Source organism: Ciconia boyciana, chromosome 2, assembly GCF_034638445.1.
Source record: "Ciconia boyciana chromosome 2, ASM3463844v1, whole genome shotgun sequence".
NCBI classification, from domain to species: Eukaryota; Metazoa; Chordata; class Aves; order Ciconiiformes; family Ciconiidae; genus Ciconia; species Ciconia boyciana.
Window position 1 is genome coordinate 18,004,786 of NC_132935.1, and position 13,304 is coordinate 18,018,089.

General features: G+C 38.3%; 1 protein-coding gene across 3 annotated transcripts in view; it reads left to right on the forward strand.

The window, feature by feature from the left end:
• CSMD3 (CUB and Sushi multiple domains 3) overlaps positions 1-13,304 on the forward strand; it is a 782,968-nt gene that overhangs the window by 335,101 nt on the left and 434,563 nt on the right. For all 3 annotated transcript variants that reach the window (XM_072852006.1, XM_072852007.1, XM_072852008.1), the window contains one exon: positions 2,267-2,388. In XM_072852006.1, the coding sequence (XP_072708107.1) occupies positions 2,267-2,388 (122 nt within the window). The remainder of the gene's footprint in view (positions 1-2,266; positions 2,389-13,304) is intronic.

Sequence of the window (13,304 nt, forward strand, 5' to 3'; positions counted from 1 at the left end):
GAGGCAGAGGCAGGGATCTTGTGATACTTATTGAGATAAAGACAACAGGTAATGGGATAAAAGCAAAAATGGGGATATTGAAGGAGAAAGTAGGTAGATATTTGGTTCAGAGGTTCAGAGGTAGATATTGAGGTTCAGAGGTAGATATAAATTACTGGGTAAAGAAATCACCTAAGAATTTTTTTGATTGTGTTTTATTGGCAAACTGTGGATTATAGACTTGAACATAAAATATTGACATATTAGAATATTATATTGTCATATTATAGTAGAACATTGCTTTCACTACAGTTATTGCTGAACAAAAAGTACTCTGATATTCACCAAAAAACACAGTTGTGTTTTGTTCATCAGTCACTTGACAAATGCAGTGAGATCAATCATATATAGCCATTAAAACCCTAAAGGTGTATATTTTTCTCCCTTTATCTCCAAAGAAATTCGGTGTTAACCCATAACATGTCCGTATTTTATGTTGCTGTATCAGAAGCCTTCCTAAACTGTAAATATAGCTAATAGCTTCATCTGTGCAGCTTCTTATATTTGTATTTTCAAATGAATGAAGATTCATATTTTAATCACTCCTTTTTTCCTCCTTAACCAGACTTTACAAAACCAAGTGATTAGTTTAATTTGTGATATTTTTTTTTCTTCTGGATTTCAGACTATGGTACTGAAAGCAAATGTCTGTTAGGAATATTTCCAATGAGTATGAATTATAGAAATTAGGAGTCAAAGACTTAGCTTTTATCAGGACCATCGAATGACATGGCTTTCCTTCGAGACCTCCACTATGAGGCTACCCTGAGAAAAGGCAGCAAACACAACTCATAACTCTACCACAGCATACACACAAAGATGTGCTTTACATCCCAACTCTGTCCCAAAGGATGGACTCACACGTTCAGATGGAGCAGCAGATTGTGTCTAGAACACTCACTGGTTTCCCCCTCCTGACTTTCTTCCCACACGCAGATATGAGCTGTGTCATGCAAGAGTCATACAGTTTCTTATTAAAAACATAGACGAAAAGCTGTGCTTGGCATTAGTCTCACTCATGACCTCAATGGCTTCAGTTACTGATCATAAATGAGGAGTCTTCCTCTCATCTCCCTCCTCTCTCCTTGTTTTCAGGCTTCTGGTGTTGCTTTGAACAGACCCTACACCAGAGTATTGCTTCTCTGAGGGGTAAAAGTGGTGCAGGTTGGGTGGAAATAGTCACATTCTTTCTAGAGGCTAATGGGAGGAAAGGAACAACTCTTCATCCAGTAGCAGCTGAATCCTCCTGTGTTCAGTATTGATCAAATAAACACGCTTTGTGAAAGTACAATACAACTGTATGGTAATTTCACATATCTTAGTGTGAATTTTTTTATTCAGTTAAGCAAGATGGTCTGTCAGAATACAGAGGAAGCAATAATTTTTTAGCTTCTGCAGGTTATTTGTGGTATCATAATAACCACTGGAGAAATAGGATAAGCTCATGTTTAGCTGAGGTTGCTTGTCAGTTCTACAGCTTCATACAGGAAAAGTTAACCAATAGTGCATTCAGCAAAGATCTGAATATCAAGGAACCAACAATAAAACTTTTATTGACTTTAGCAGACTATGAATTTAGTGCCTTAAAAATGTCATTCTCAAGCAGAAAGGACACAGTTTATGTCCTTTGTGTTATTTGTGATGTGAGATGCAACCTACAGTAAATGATATCAGTTTGTTTTATTTAAGATATGCTACTGTAAATAACCATACAGACTTTTATTTGTAAATTAATGCCCTTTGTAGCCTTTAAAAATAGATAACACTATTTTGTGAAAGTCTGACTTTTCCAAGTTTCCTTTAAAGTTTTCAGTGCTTCAGCCATTGGTTCAATGGGTTGGACAGTGGTTACAGCAGAAAAAATGCTGACATGCCATACCCAATATGTATGCACAAAAAAATGCACTGTGATAAAAGTTATCTTTGTTTTCTACTATATAAACTCTTATATAGAGTTAAATAGAGCAGTTTTTCTTACTGTAGTTACTCTTTTTACTCCAAATACATTTTTTAAAAAAGTTTTTAAGCTTGGACAAAAGAGAAAGTCTATTTTACTTTATTAGAATAACTAAACATGAATATTCTATTATCTTGTATGAGGTGGCTCTATTTTTGGTCAACGGTACTTTGATCCTTCACATCTTGATTAATATAAGTTAGAGCTTGGTTTATGAATCTGCTACATGTATTTTGTATGTGAATTAAAAGGTAAACTTTCTTTTTGCAGTCAAGACTTGCGGATCCAATCTTCAGGGACCTGGAGGCACTTTCACATCACCCAATTTTCCATTCCAGTATGACAGCAATGCTCAATGTGTGTGGGTCATCACAGCTATCAATACTAATAAGGTAAGTTTAAAATTCTGGCTTTACTTAAAAAAAAAAACAAACAAAACAAAAACCAAAATCATATGTAGACCATGACATTTTTCACTAATATGATTTATTTCTACAGTCCAGCTGCTGTACTTGGTGCATTGCAGACATTTCTAAGACATGGCTGATATTAGATGGGTGTGGACAGATGTTAAAACCTGTTGTTTCCCCTAAGAGTGTCTTGCTTTTTGTATGCCAGGTAGATGCCATCATGTTTTTATGTGATTCTCTAAATGAATTCCCAGAAGCAACTACCGAATGGTATGAAGCAATGTCATGGGTCCACTAATACTATGTTATAATCAGTAGAGCTGTTTTGTGTAGAAGACTGTTTATATCATGTTTGGCCTTAGACTATGTGAGAAATCACTGAAGTTGATGAATTCACTTTCACTTCATGAAGAACTGTTCTAAAGTTCTTAAATTTCTTTCATTGTCTGAACCATTGTATTAAAATCCCTTTAAAATACACTTTAAACCAAAAGTACTAGGAGTTCTGATAATGCCAGATGAGTCAAAGTAGAGCAATAAAGCTAAGTTATGACACCAGTTGTCTTTAAATTCAAGAGCTAGGCACCTGGTAACGATGGCTATATTCAATTTCCAGGTGTATCATTTTATCTGAACTGAGTGAAATGGACTTGTTTAGATGTAATAAAACAAAAATTAGCTGTACAGCTCAGGAATGTTTTATAAAGGACTATCAACATCTGTGTTTGCTGCTACAGGGGTATATTCTACATGCTAATTTCTCTCTTATATTGCCATCTGCATCACACTCCATTAATTGATCAGAGAGGCCTAGAACACCTACCCCTTTACACCTGAGTTTATTAAGCAGGAAGCCAGAGGACTCAGTGAAAACCTGATTACATTTCAGAAGCCATTTAGCTACACTGGTGCATTTCTCCGTCTAGTCTTACAAAGTCCTGTGTGGAAGCCATCCTTATGTTCCACTTTGGAAGAAGAAAAAAGGATATGTAATCAAGGGATTAGAATATTCATAATGAAGACCGTAGATGTGATTGGGGGCAGGGGGAAGGCTTGTTTCTTTGTTTTATCCTTGTTCTGATTACTGCTAATCCAATTTATCCAATTTATAGATCATCAAAAATGTGTCAAGAGTCCTTGAAAGATTATGCAGTCTCTGTCCCACAGATGGGCACAAAGTTCAAAAGTAATAGTTAAGATCCATTTCTCTGGCCCAAAGAAGCTTCATATTTTTATTTCTTTAATCAAAAACTGTTAGTGAGCGAGATGAAATCTGGGCACATCTAGAATTTCTGAAAGTTCTGTCAAATGTGGCAGTGGATAGAATTTAATATCGTATTGTTTGAGGAAATGAAACACGGCGTTTACACTTTGAACAAGTGCTTTAAATGGCTTGAAAATCACCATTGATCTGTTGTATAGAATGAATTTAAGACCTTTTTGGCCATATTTTGCATAAAGTGTTTTCCTTTCTTAAATGCAGCAAGGGCACGTCTACATAACAAAAAATCCAAATAAGATTTTATACATTCTACCAATGGTAGAAGCAAAACTTTAAGCTCACAAACTGGTATGTACCTACTGGTAAATCACAGGTGACTGCAGGGTTAAGATATTAATGACTTGAAGAGTGTTAAGGATTACACTTGGGCAGAGGTATTCATGTCTTAATGCTGCCTTCCTCCTCCCTCCCGGCCAATTCACAACATGGGGATCCAGTGTTATCTTCAAACCTCAGAACTTTGTTTTGACCAAAAGTATTTTTCCTGGGACATTCACAAACATTATTCTTCAGTATTATTTTCTTTACAAATTTCCAGTTTCTGCCTTTGAGGAACTTTGAATTTAAAGCTGAGTGCAAAAAATTAAGAAGTGAACAAATGCTTTGTCTCTGGTTGTCAGTGTGGTTCACAGAGTTACAGAATGACTGAGGTTGGAACGAGCTTCTGGAGATCGTCTAGTTGAACTCCCCTGCTCAAGCAGGGCCACCTAGAGGCAGTTGCCCAGGCGGCCTTTGAATATCTCCGAGGATGGTGACTCCACAACCTCTGTGGGCAACCAGTGCTAGTGCTCAGTCACCCTCAAAGTGAAAAACTGTTTCCTGATGTTCAGACGGAATCTCCTGTGTTTCAGTTTGTGCCCATTGCCTCTGGTCCTGTCACTGGGCACCACTGGAAAGAGTTTGGTTCCATCTTTACATCCTCCCTTCAGGTGTTTATATGCATTAAGATCCACCTGAGCCTTCTCTTCTCTAGGCTAAGCAAGTCCAGCTGTCTCAACCTTTCCTTATATGAGAGGTGTTCCAGTCCCTTAATAATCTTAGTGTCCCTTTACTGGACTCTTTCCAGTAGCTGCATATCTCTTGTACTGGGGAGGTGCAGCTGTTAGGCCTGTTTTCCTTTCTCTCAAAACACTTAGGAGATCAAGTTATTCCATGTATATAAATTTCAGGTCTAATGAAAACAAAATAAACCCCCTCTTTAGTCAGAGTTCATGCCTGCAATAGTTCAAATAAAAGGTTTTTACAAGGTTATTTTATATTGGAATTTTTTTCTGAAACTGTAAATACTACAAAATGGCATATTAGCATAGCATGAAAACTATGTACCAGGCCCTGACTGATAAAAATATATAAGCATACACCTAGTTTTAATATTCGGGGATGAACCAGAATTCATAGGTTGAACCTCTCATGGTTCAGTTAAATATTTCAGTGCATGCATGACTCAGTTTGATTTGATTAGTACTTATGTATTGCATTTACATGGTAAGGTTTTGGTAGCAGGGAGCTGCAGGAGTGAATTCTGTGAATTCTGATCAGGAGCTGCCCCCATGTTGGAAAGAGCCAGTTCTATCTGGCTTCGAAACGGAACCACTACAGGACACAGCTGAGCAAATCAGGCAAGCTGGTGGCACATCTGTGATAACATATTTAAGAAAGGGTAAAAAATGCTGCGCAACAGCAGCTGAAGGAGAGGAGTGAGAAAATGTGAGAGAAACAACCCTGCAGACACCAAGGTCAGAGAAGAAGGAGGGGGAGGACATGCTCCAGGCACCAGAGCAGAGATTCCCCTGCAGCCTATGGAGAAGACCACAGTGACGCAGGTTGTGCCCCTGCAGCCCATGGAGGTTAACGGTGGAGCAGATACCCACCCTGCAGCCCATGGAGGACCCCACTCCAGAGCAGGTGGATGCCTGAAGGAGGCTGTGACCCCATGGGAAGCCTGTGCTGGAGCAGGCTCCTGGAAGGACCTGCGGACCTGTGGAGAGAGGAGCCCATGCTGGAGCAGGTTTGCTGGCAGGACCTGTGACCCCGTGGAAGGGACCCACACTGGAGCAGTCTGTTCCTGAAGGACTGTACCCTGTGGAAAGGACCCATGCTGGAGCAGTTCATGAAGAACTGCAGCCTGTGGGAGGAACCCACGTTGGAGAAGGTCATGAACGACTATCTCCCATGGGAGGGACCCGATGCTGGAGCAGGGGAAGAGCATGAGGAGGAAGGCGTGGCAGAGAGGAAGTGTTACAAACTGACTGCAACCCCCATTCCCCATCTCCCTGTGCCGCTGGGGGAGAGGAGGAGGCAAGAGAGTCAGGAACACAGAAGTAAAATTGATCTGGGAAGGAGGGGGGTGGGGGGAAAGTGGTTTTAGTTTTGTTCTTATTTCTCACTTTCCTACTCTGCTTTTAATTGGCAATAAATTAAATTAATCTTCCCCAGATCGAGTCTGTTTTGCCCATGATGGTAACTAGTGAGTAATCTCCCTGTCCTTATCTCAACCCATGAGCTTTTTCTTCCCATTTTCTCCTCCTGTCCTGCTGAGAAGGAGTGATAGAGTGGCTTGGTGGGCACCTGGCAGCCAACCAAAGTTAAATGACCACAACTTACATATTTCTCTGTCTCGTCATATATTTAAATACTGTGAAAGTGTTGAAGATATAGTAAAAGAGTGAAAATGATAGTTAAGAACAGGTCACTTATTTAAAATTAAGTATGAACTTTTAAATAAAGCCATAATCAAGAATACCTGTTAGTGGATGGTACATCAGAGTTATGTCAGTAATAATAATGCAAAGAAGAAATGCTAGACTAAGCAAGATATTTTATTTCAAAACATGAATGTTGGAGACTGTTCCTTCACTTCTGTGATGTACCACTGAAATTACTAGACTCTGAGAAGTCTTGGATTCATCATGGGCAGATCGTAGTGCAAAGTTATCCTGTTTATTGTAGATATGTTTATAATAGCTTCAGCATTACACAGAAAATACTATTCTTTGCATGTTATTGGTTAGACATTACATACAATTATAGTACAATTATACCTCTTTGATACTTCAATGGAATGCAGACTCACAGATAATTATGGGGTTTCTAAAATAATGGGTAGATAAAAGGTTTACAATGTTATCTGAAACAACATTCAGATATGTTTATAGTTTTCAGTATAAATAGAAAAGGTGTCTAGCACTGATTAGAAGAACCTAAACTTGTTGAGGTTAAAAGAAAATGAGATCATTTTACAAGTTAGATCAACTTCTTTTTAGCATATATTGAGGAAATGCATTTATAAAGTTTTTGCTTACGTAATCAGTGGTTTAATGTGTTCAGATTTGATTCATGCTAACATTGCCTTATTGTTCTGAACACAATAGTGCTTGCCTTGCATGACTGCTAAAAGGCATAACTTTTGATGTTTGCCTTGAAGTCAAAAATGTCATTGATGTATAATGAAGATTAGCCATTAAGAGTTATTTATAATGACTACAACAAATAATATAATGATGTTCATTATAACATGGTAATATTTACAATATTTTGTACTGCAGCTGTGAGAACCATGAGAACTTATTGATCCTGGTATTTCAGGACTTATTGATCTGGTATTTCACAGCTTCTTCTGTTGCATCATTTGCAACAAAATAGCTCAGAAACTAAGAATCTTCTAAGAGGGAAAGCACTAGATGAAAGACCCTGAAAGGAACTTTAACTCTGCTGTAAATGGACATTCCTCCCATGTCTACATGCCTATTCCAGGACTGAATCTGGCTAATTTTCTTCCCTGACTGGTTTCAGAAATAAGTTTGATATCAGTACAATATAGATGAAAGAAATATTGTCCCAGGGAATCATCTGCCTCCTTAGCTTTGTACTGCATTACAGTTGGTCTCTTGCCTCATACAGTTAACCAGACATGCTATTCATCCCCAAGCCTTGCTGGCAGTGGAGTAGAACCATGACTATTGAAAAGTAGAGAAACTAAATAAAAATCAGTTGTGAAAGGAGGGTCATGTGGATGGGAGTCAATCATAAAACTCATTGATGAATGTGCCCCAACACATCTGATATCAGTGAGATCCACATATTTTTATTGTTCTTGTGCATGTTTTTTGCATGCTCATTCTTATCAGGATCCTGTTCTGTGGAGCTGATCTCTTCAAGAGATAATAATTATCATTAGAAAGAAATCTATGATGTGCCAAAGCTCTGAATAGTGATCCAGTGGAAAAAGAAATATGGGCAATTTGTATATAACTTTGTAACAGATAAATATCTTGGTTGCCTGTATGTTATCATACCCAGATAAAAATGCTTGTATCATTCTGTAAAAGAAAAGTCTTCTGAACTTTTTCAACTGCTGCTTATTGAAAGGCATACTCTTACATTCTGCTTAAATTTGAAATATTTCAGGACAGTTGAACAACTTTCATATAGGAAATTTACAATCGATTTATAAAAAGTTAACTTTGTGAGAATGTTTTACCCAAATATTTAAAAAACCCCTCTAAATACTGAAGTAATACTGACATTTATTTTACTGTGGTTGTGGAAAATCAAAGAGAAAACCATGAGTTAGCCTAGCCTAAAGGGTACATTGATGGCTTATGTTCAACTTGCTGTCCATGAGGAGCCCCACTGCCTTTTCTGCAAAGCTCCTTTCCAGCCAGTTGGCCCTGAGTGTGTACTGGTGCATAGGGTTGTTAATCCCCAGAAGAAGAAACTTCCATTTGCTTTGTAGAACTTTGTGAGGTTCCTGTCAGCCCATTTCTCCAGCCTCTGAATGGCAGGACAACCCCCTGGTCTATCAGCCACTCCTCACAGTTCTGTATCAACTTAAAACTTGCTGAAGATGCACTCAGGTCATTAATGAGAATGTGGAACAGGATTGGACCCAGTATTGACTCCTGGGGTACATCAAGAGTGATGGGCCTCCAGCTGGGTTTCTTACCTCACTGTACATTCATCTACCCGTACTTCATCAGTTTGTCTATGAGAATGTTATGGAAGACAGTTTTGAAAACCTCACTGAAGATCATCATGCACTGCTCTCCACTCATCCACCAAGCCAGTCATCTCATTGTAGAAGGCTATCGAGTTGATCAGATATGATTTCCCCTTCATAAATCCATGCTTGCTACATTCAGGCATCCTCCTGTCCTTAATATGTTTGAAAATGGTGTCCAGGAGGATTTGCTCCATCACCTTCCCACAAATCAAAGTGAGGCTGACTGACCTGTCTTTCCCAGATACTCTTTCTTGCCCTTCTTGAAGATAGGAATGTTAATGGAATGATCTTCCAGTCCTCAGGAATCACTTCCTGATCACCACGACCTTTCAAAGATGATCGAGGGTGGCTTCACAATGACATTGGCCAGCTCCCTCAGCACCCATATGTACAACCCTTCAGGCCCCACGGACTTGTGTATATCGAATTTGATTAAATGTTCCCTAACCTGATCCTCCTCCAGCAAGAATAATTCTTCCTTGCTCCAGACTTTCCCTCTGATCTCAGGGACCTGGGATTCCTGAAAGCAAGTCTTATCAGTGAGGACAGAAGTGAAGAAGGTATTCGTCTTCATTGGTCTTTTCCATGTCCTTTGTCACCATGCAACCTGCCCCATTCAGTGGACAGCCCCTGCTTTCTGTCATCTCCCTTTTGCTGCTGACATACCTGTAGAAGCCCTTCTTGTTCACAGAATGACAGAATCACAGAATCGTATAGGTTGGAAAAGACCTTTAAGATCATCGAGTCCAACCGTAAACCTAACACTACCAAGACCACCACTATACCATATCTCTAAGCACCTCATCCAAACGTCTTTTAAATACTTCCAGGGATGGCGACTCAACCGCTTCCCTGGGCAGCCTGTTCCAGTGCTTGATAACCCTTTCAATGAAGTAAAATTTCCTAATATCCAGTCTAAACCTCCCCTGCTGCAACTTGAGGCCATTTCCTCTCATCCTATCACTTGTTACCTGGGAGAAGAGACCGACCCCCACCTCTCTACAACCTCCTTTCAGGTAGGTGTAGAGAGCAATAAGGTCTCCCCTCAGCCTCCTTTTCTCCAGGCTAAACAACCCCAGTTCCCTCAGCCGCTCCTCATAAGACTTCTGCTCTAGACCCTTCACCGGCTTCGTTGCCCTTCTTTGGACGTGCTCCAGCACCTCAATGTCTCTCTTGTAGTGGGGGGACCAAAACTGAACACAGTATTTGAGGTGCGGCCTCACCAGTGCCGAGTACAGGAGCACGATCACTTCCCTAGTCCTGCTGGACACACTATTTTTGATACAAGCCAGGATGCTATTGGCCTTCTTGGCCACCTGGGCACACTGCTGGCTCATATTCAGCCAGCTGTCAACCAGCTCTCCCAGGTCCTTCTCTGCTGGGCAGCTTTCCAGCCGCTCTTCCCCAAGCCTGTAGCGTTGCATGGGGTTGCTGTGGCCCAAGTGCAGGACCTTGCACTTAGCCTTGTTGAACCTCATACAATTGGCCCCAGCCCATCCATCCAGCCTGTCCAGGTCCCTCTGTAGAGCCTTCCTCCCCTCAATCAGACTGGTTCCATTCATGTCCCTTGCCAGACTTAACCCCAGATTGGCTTTGGCTTTCCTAGAAATATCCCTGCATGTTCAAAGGAGTGTCTCTGTACTCCTGGGTGTTCTGGTCCTGATTCCATCTCTCTTACGCTTCCATTTTATGTTTGAGATTAGTCAGGACCTCCTTGTTCATTCATGCAGGCTTACTAGTACCTTTGCTTGATTTTCTGTTCATTGGGATGAACCATTATTGAGCTTGGAGGCAGTGATCCCGGAATATCAACCAGGTCTCTGGAATTTGCAGCTTCTCAGGCTGAAAAGAGAAGCCCAGAGCAGAAGACTTATTTTATTTATAGATTTGTGTAGGAAAACCATAGGTAGAGGAAGCTAATGATTTCTGATGGGCTTAACCAAAAGAGAGATATTTTTATAAATATATATATACACACACATATATTTAAGCAACATAAAAATTTTTTTTTCACACTGGAAGACTGATTCAGTTAATATCAACTAGATAGAAAATAGAGAAAAGCATTTTCTGTGAAAGCTGCTTCAACACAAACCATGATAACTTTATCTACTTGTTTTTAAAAAAAGAAAGTGTCTTCAAATTTCTCTGCACTAAATACCTACAATGTCTCATCTTACCAGAATAAACACTGGATGGATTGATTTAGCATTTTTTGCTAAAGCTGGCAACCATCACAATTTGATATTCTAAAACATTAAATGTCATTTCTTGAACTTAAAGAATTATCATCATGAAAGCATTTTCATATTGTTATAAACTTTGCAAGATTTTCTGTATTGTATTTTCTGAATGACAAAACCTCATTTTGTATGTTTTATTGCTTCCATAACTCATGTATCTACTGCTGCTTGTAGTGACACAAATTCTGCAGCTGTTCCTTGACCTTTTTCAGAAAATCTTTGTTATTAATTTTAAAACACAAAATGAATGATACAAATTATAAAATTCCAGACAGTGAGGGAAATAAAGGTGTTATCTGCTATTAATATGCATATCGTAGAAAAAAAAAAAACAAAATAAAAGACATATGTAGATTTGTAGATTATAAATCTGCAAATTACCTGTTTCACAGGTAGAGTGAAATCATATGGCAATTCTTCATTATAGGCATTCTTAAATTATGGTGCTTCAAATGCTCTAGGTATTTTACCAATATAAGAATGGTGAATTTAATTATTTCATTCTTAGCTAATACCTAAAAAATTTAAAATATTCTGTATTGTATACAGTAGTATTAGTTTGCTGTATCCCTCTGCTTTAGCTTAACAAAATAAATTGGTCTCATTGCTAATTAAGTAAGAAGACTGTTTCCAGCACTGTACCAAAGCACAATTATTTTTTTTGTATCTTCACCTGCTTCCTTTTCATTTGGTACAAGGTAAAATTTGAAAGTTGCGCAATTTCCTCAGCTTCACTTAATATAAAGGGCTGTTGTTTGTTAGACAGTGAATGTCCTGGTTTGTTAGGTTTTTTTGCCATATATAGTATTCACAGAGCTAAACCAGACCTGTTAGGCAGTAATTGCTAGCTAATTGTTATCATAGCGTAAGCATGCTAAAACCAGTTTAGGCCAAGAGAAAGCCAAATAATGCTGAGATGCTCATTATCAGGTCAGTTCATATCCTGTGATTTTTTTACTAGTAATGGCAAAAATACTATTTGCTGGGCTACATTAAAACCTAGTTCATGTTGTTTGCTTAAATAGCATGTGGGATAAGAAAATTGCAACTGTGACTCTTGGTTTTGCCCTTTAAAAGGATGGGCTACAAAATGATCAGTTTAAATTTAACAACAGGCTAAAATATCAGTGAAATCTGAATTAGGGCTAAAGTTAACCAGAGTTCAAGTCTTATGAATTATACTTGCTGATTTTTTCCTAATCCACAGTGACAGAAACACTGTGGAAAACATCAGTGCTAGAATGACAGCCTTTCTGACAGTTCTCAGCCATATTCACACCACATATTGTTCACCACTATGCATTAAGAAGGAGAAAAATAAGCAGAAGGGTCCCTTTAAAAAAAAGACCAAGCTTTTTTCCAAAATTGTAAGGAGAAACTAAATATATAAGCTCATTGTTAAATTTAGATGGATCAGAAAACTAGGTCCTGGTTCTGTTAATTTTACATGGCAGGAATTTTAAAAAAATAAATTTTACACGATTACATGTTACTTTTTGTTTGCCACCATCATATTCTAAATTTTACATTCAGTGTATTTCAAGCATAAAAGTATTCTTACTACCTGCATAAAAGTATTCTTTAGAATGTATTCTTTAGAATATAAGTTCAAAACGTATTCTTTAGAATATAGGTTTCAAAAGTTTGCCAGTGTTCACATTCTCATCTTTTTATCTATTGCGTTTTTAAATAATTTTGAAATCAATAATGATTTCTGTCTGAGAGGAGATAGTTGGGTTTTGTTTTGGTTTCAGGTTTGGGTTTTTTTAATTACTATTTTTGCTAGGTTTTTTTGTGGATGTCAAACATCCAATAGGAAATCTATAATCTGAATTTTGTCTTAATAGCAGAGCCTACTGAAAATTTATGACATCTCTTTCTAACTGCTGTAGTCCATTACTTTCTGAGAAACTGCTGAAATGGTTCAAAATATCTGGGAAACTCCCCACATGATATTTTCTGCAAGTCTGAAGAAGTTTACTGAGGGAATAACTTGCAACAGTTACTGAATTGATATTAAATATGGTTCTCATTTAATCACTCTATATTAAGATATTCTTGATTTTTTTTATATTCTTCCATTCCATTCTTCCCTTCCTCCATCCTTATGTCATGATGTTGCTCTTTTCCTCCTGCAAAAATTTCATCTTTTCATTTCTGAGTTTTTGTGCTTTTTAGGCCAAGGCAAAAATAAGCAAAACAAATTCAACAAAAAGCTGAGTGTTTATATTTAATTTACCACAGCTATGTTATTTCGTTAACGATGTCAAAACTGTCAGTGGAACATTTCCTAAGCTTGCTGTCAAGCCTAAACCCAGTTGCCATCCATATTTATTCAGGTTGACAGTATAAATCTCAAGCAAGCTGGTTG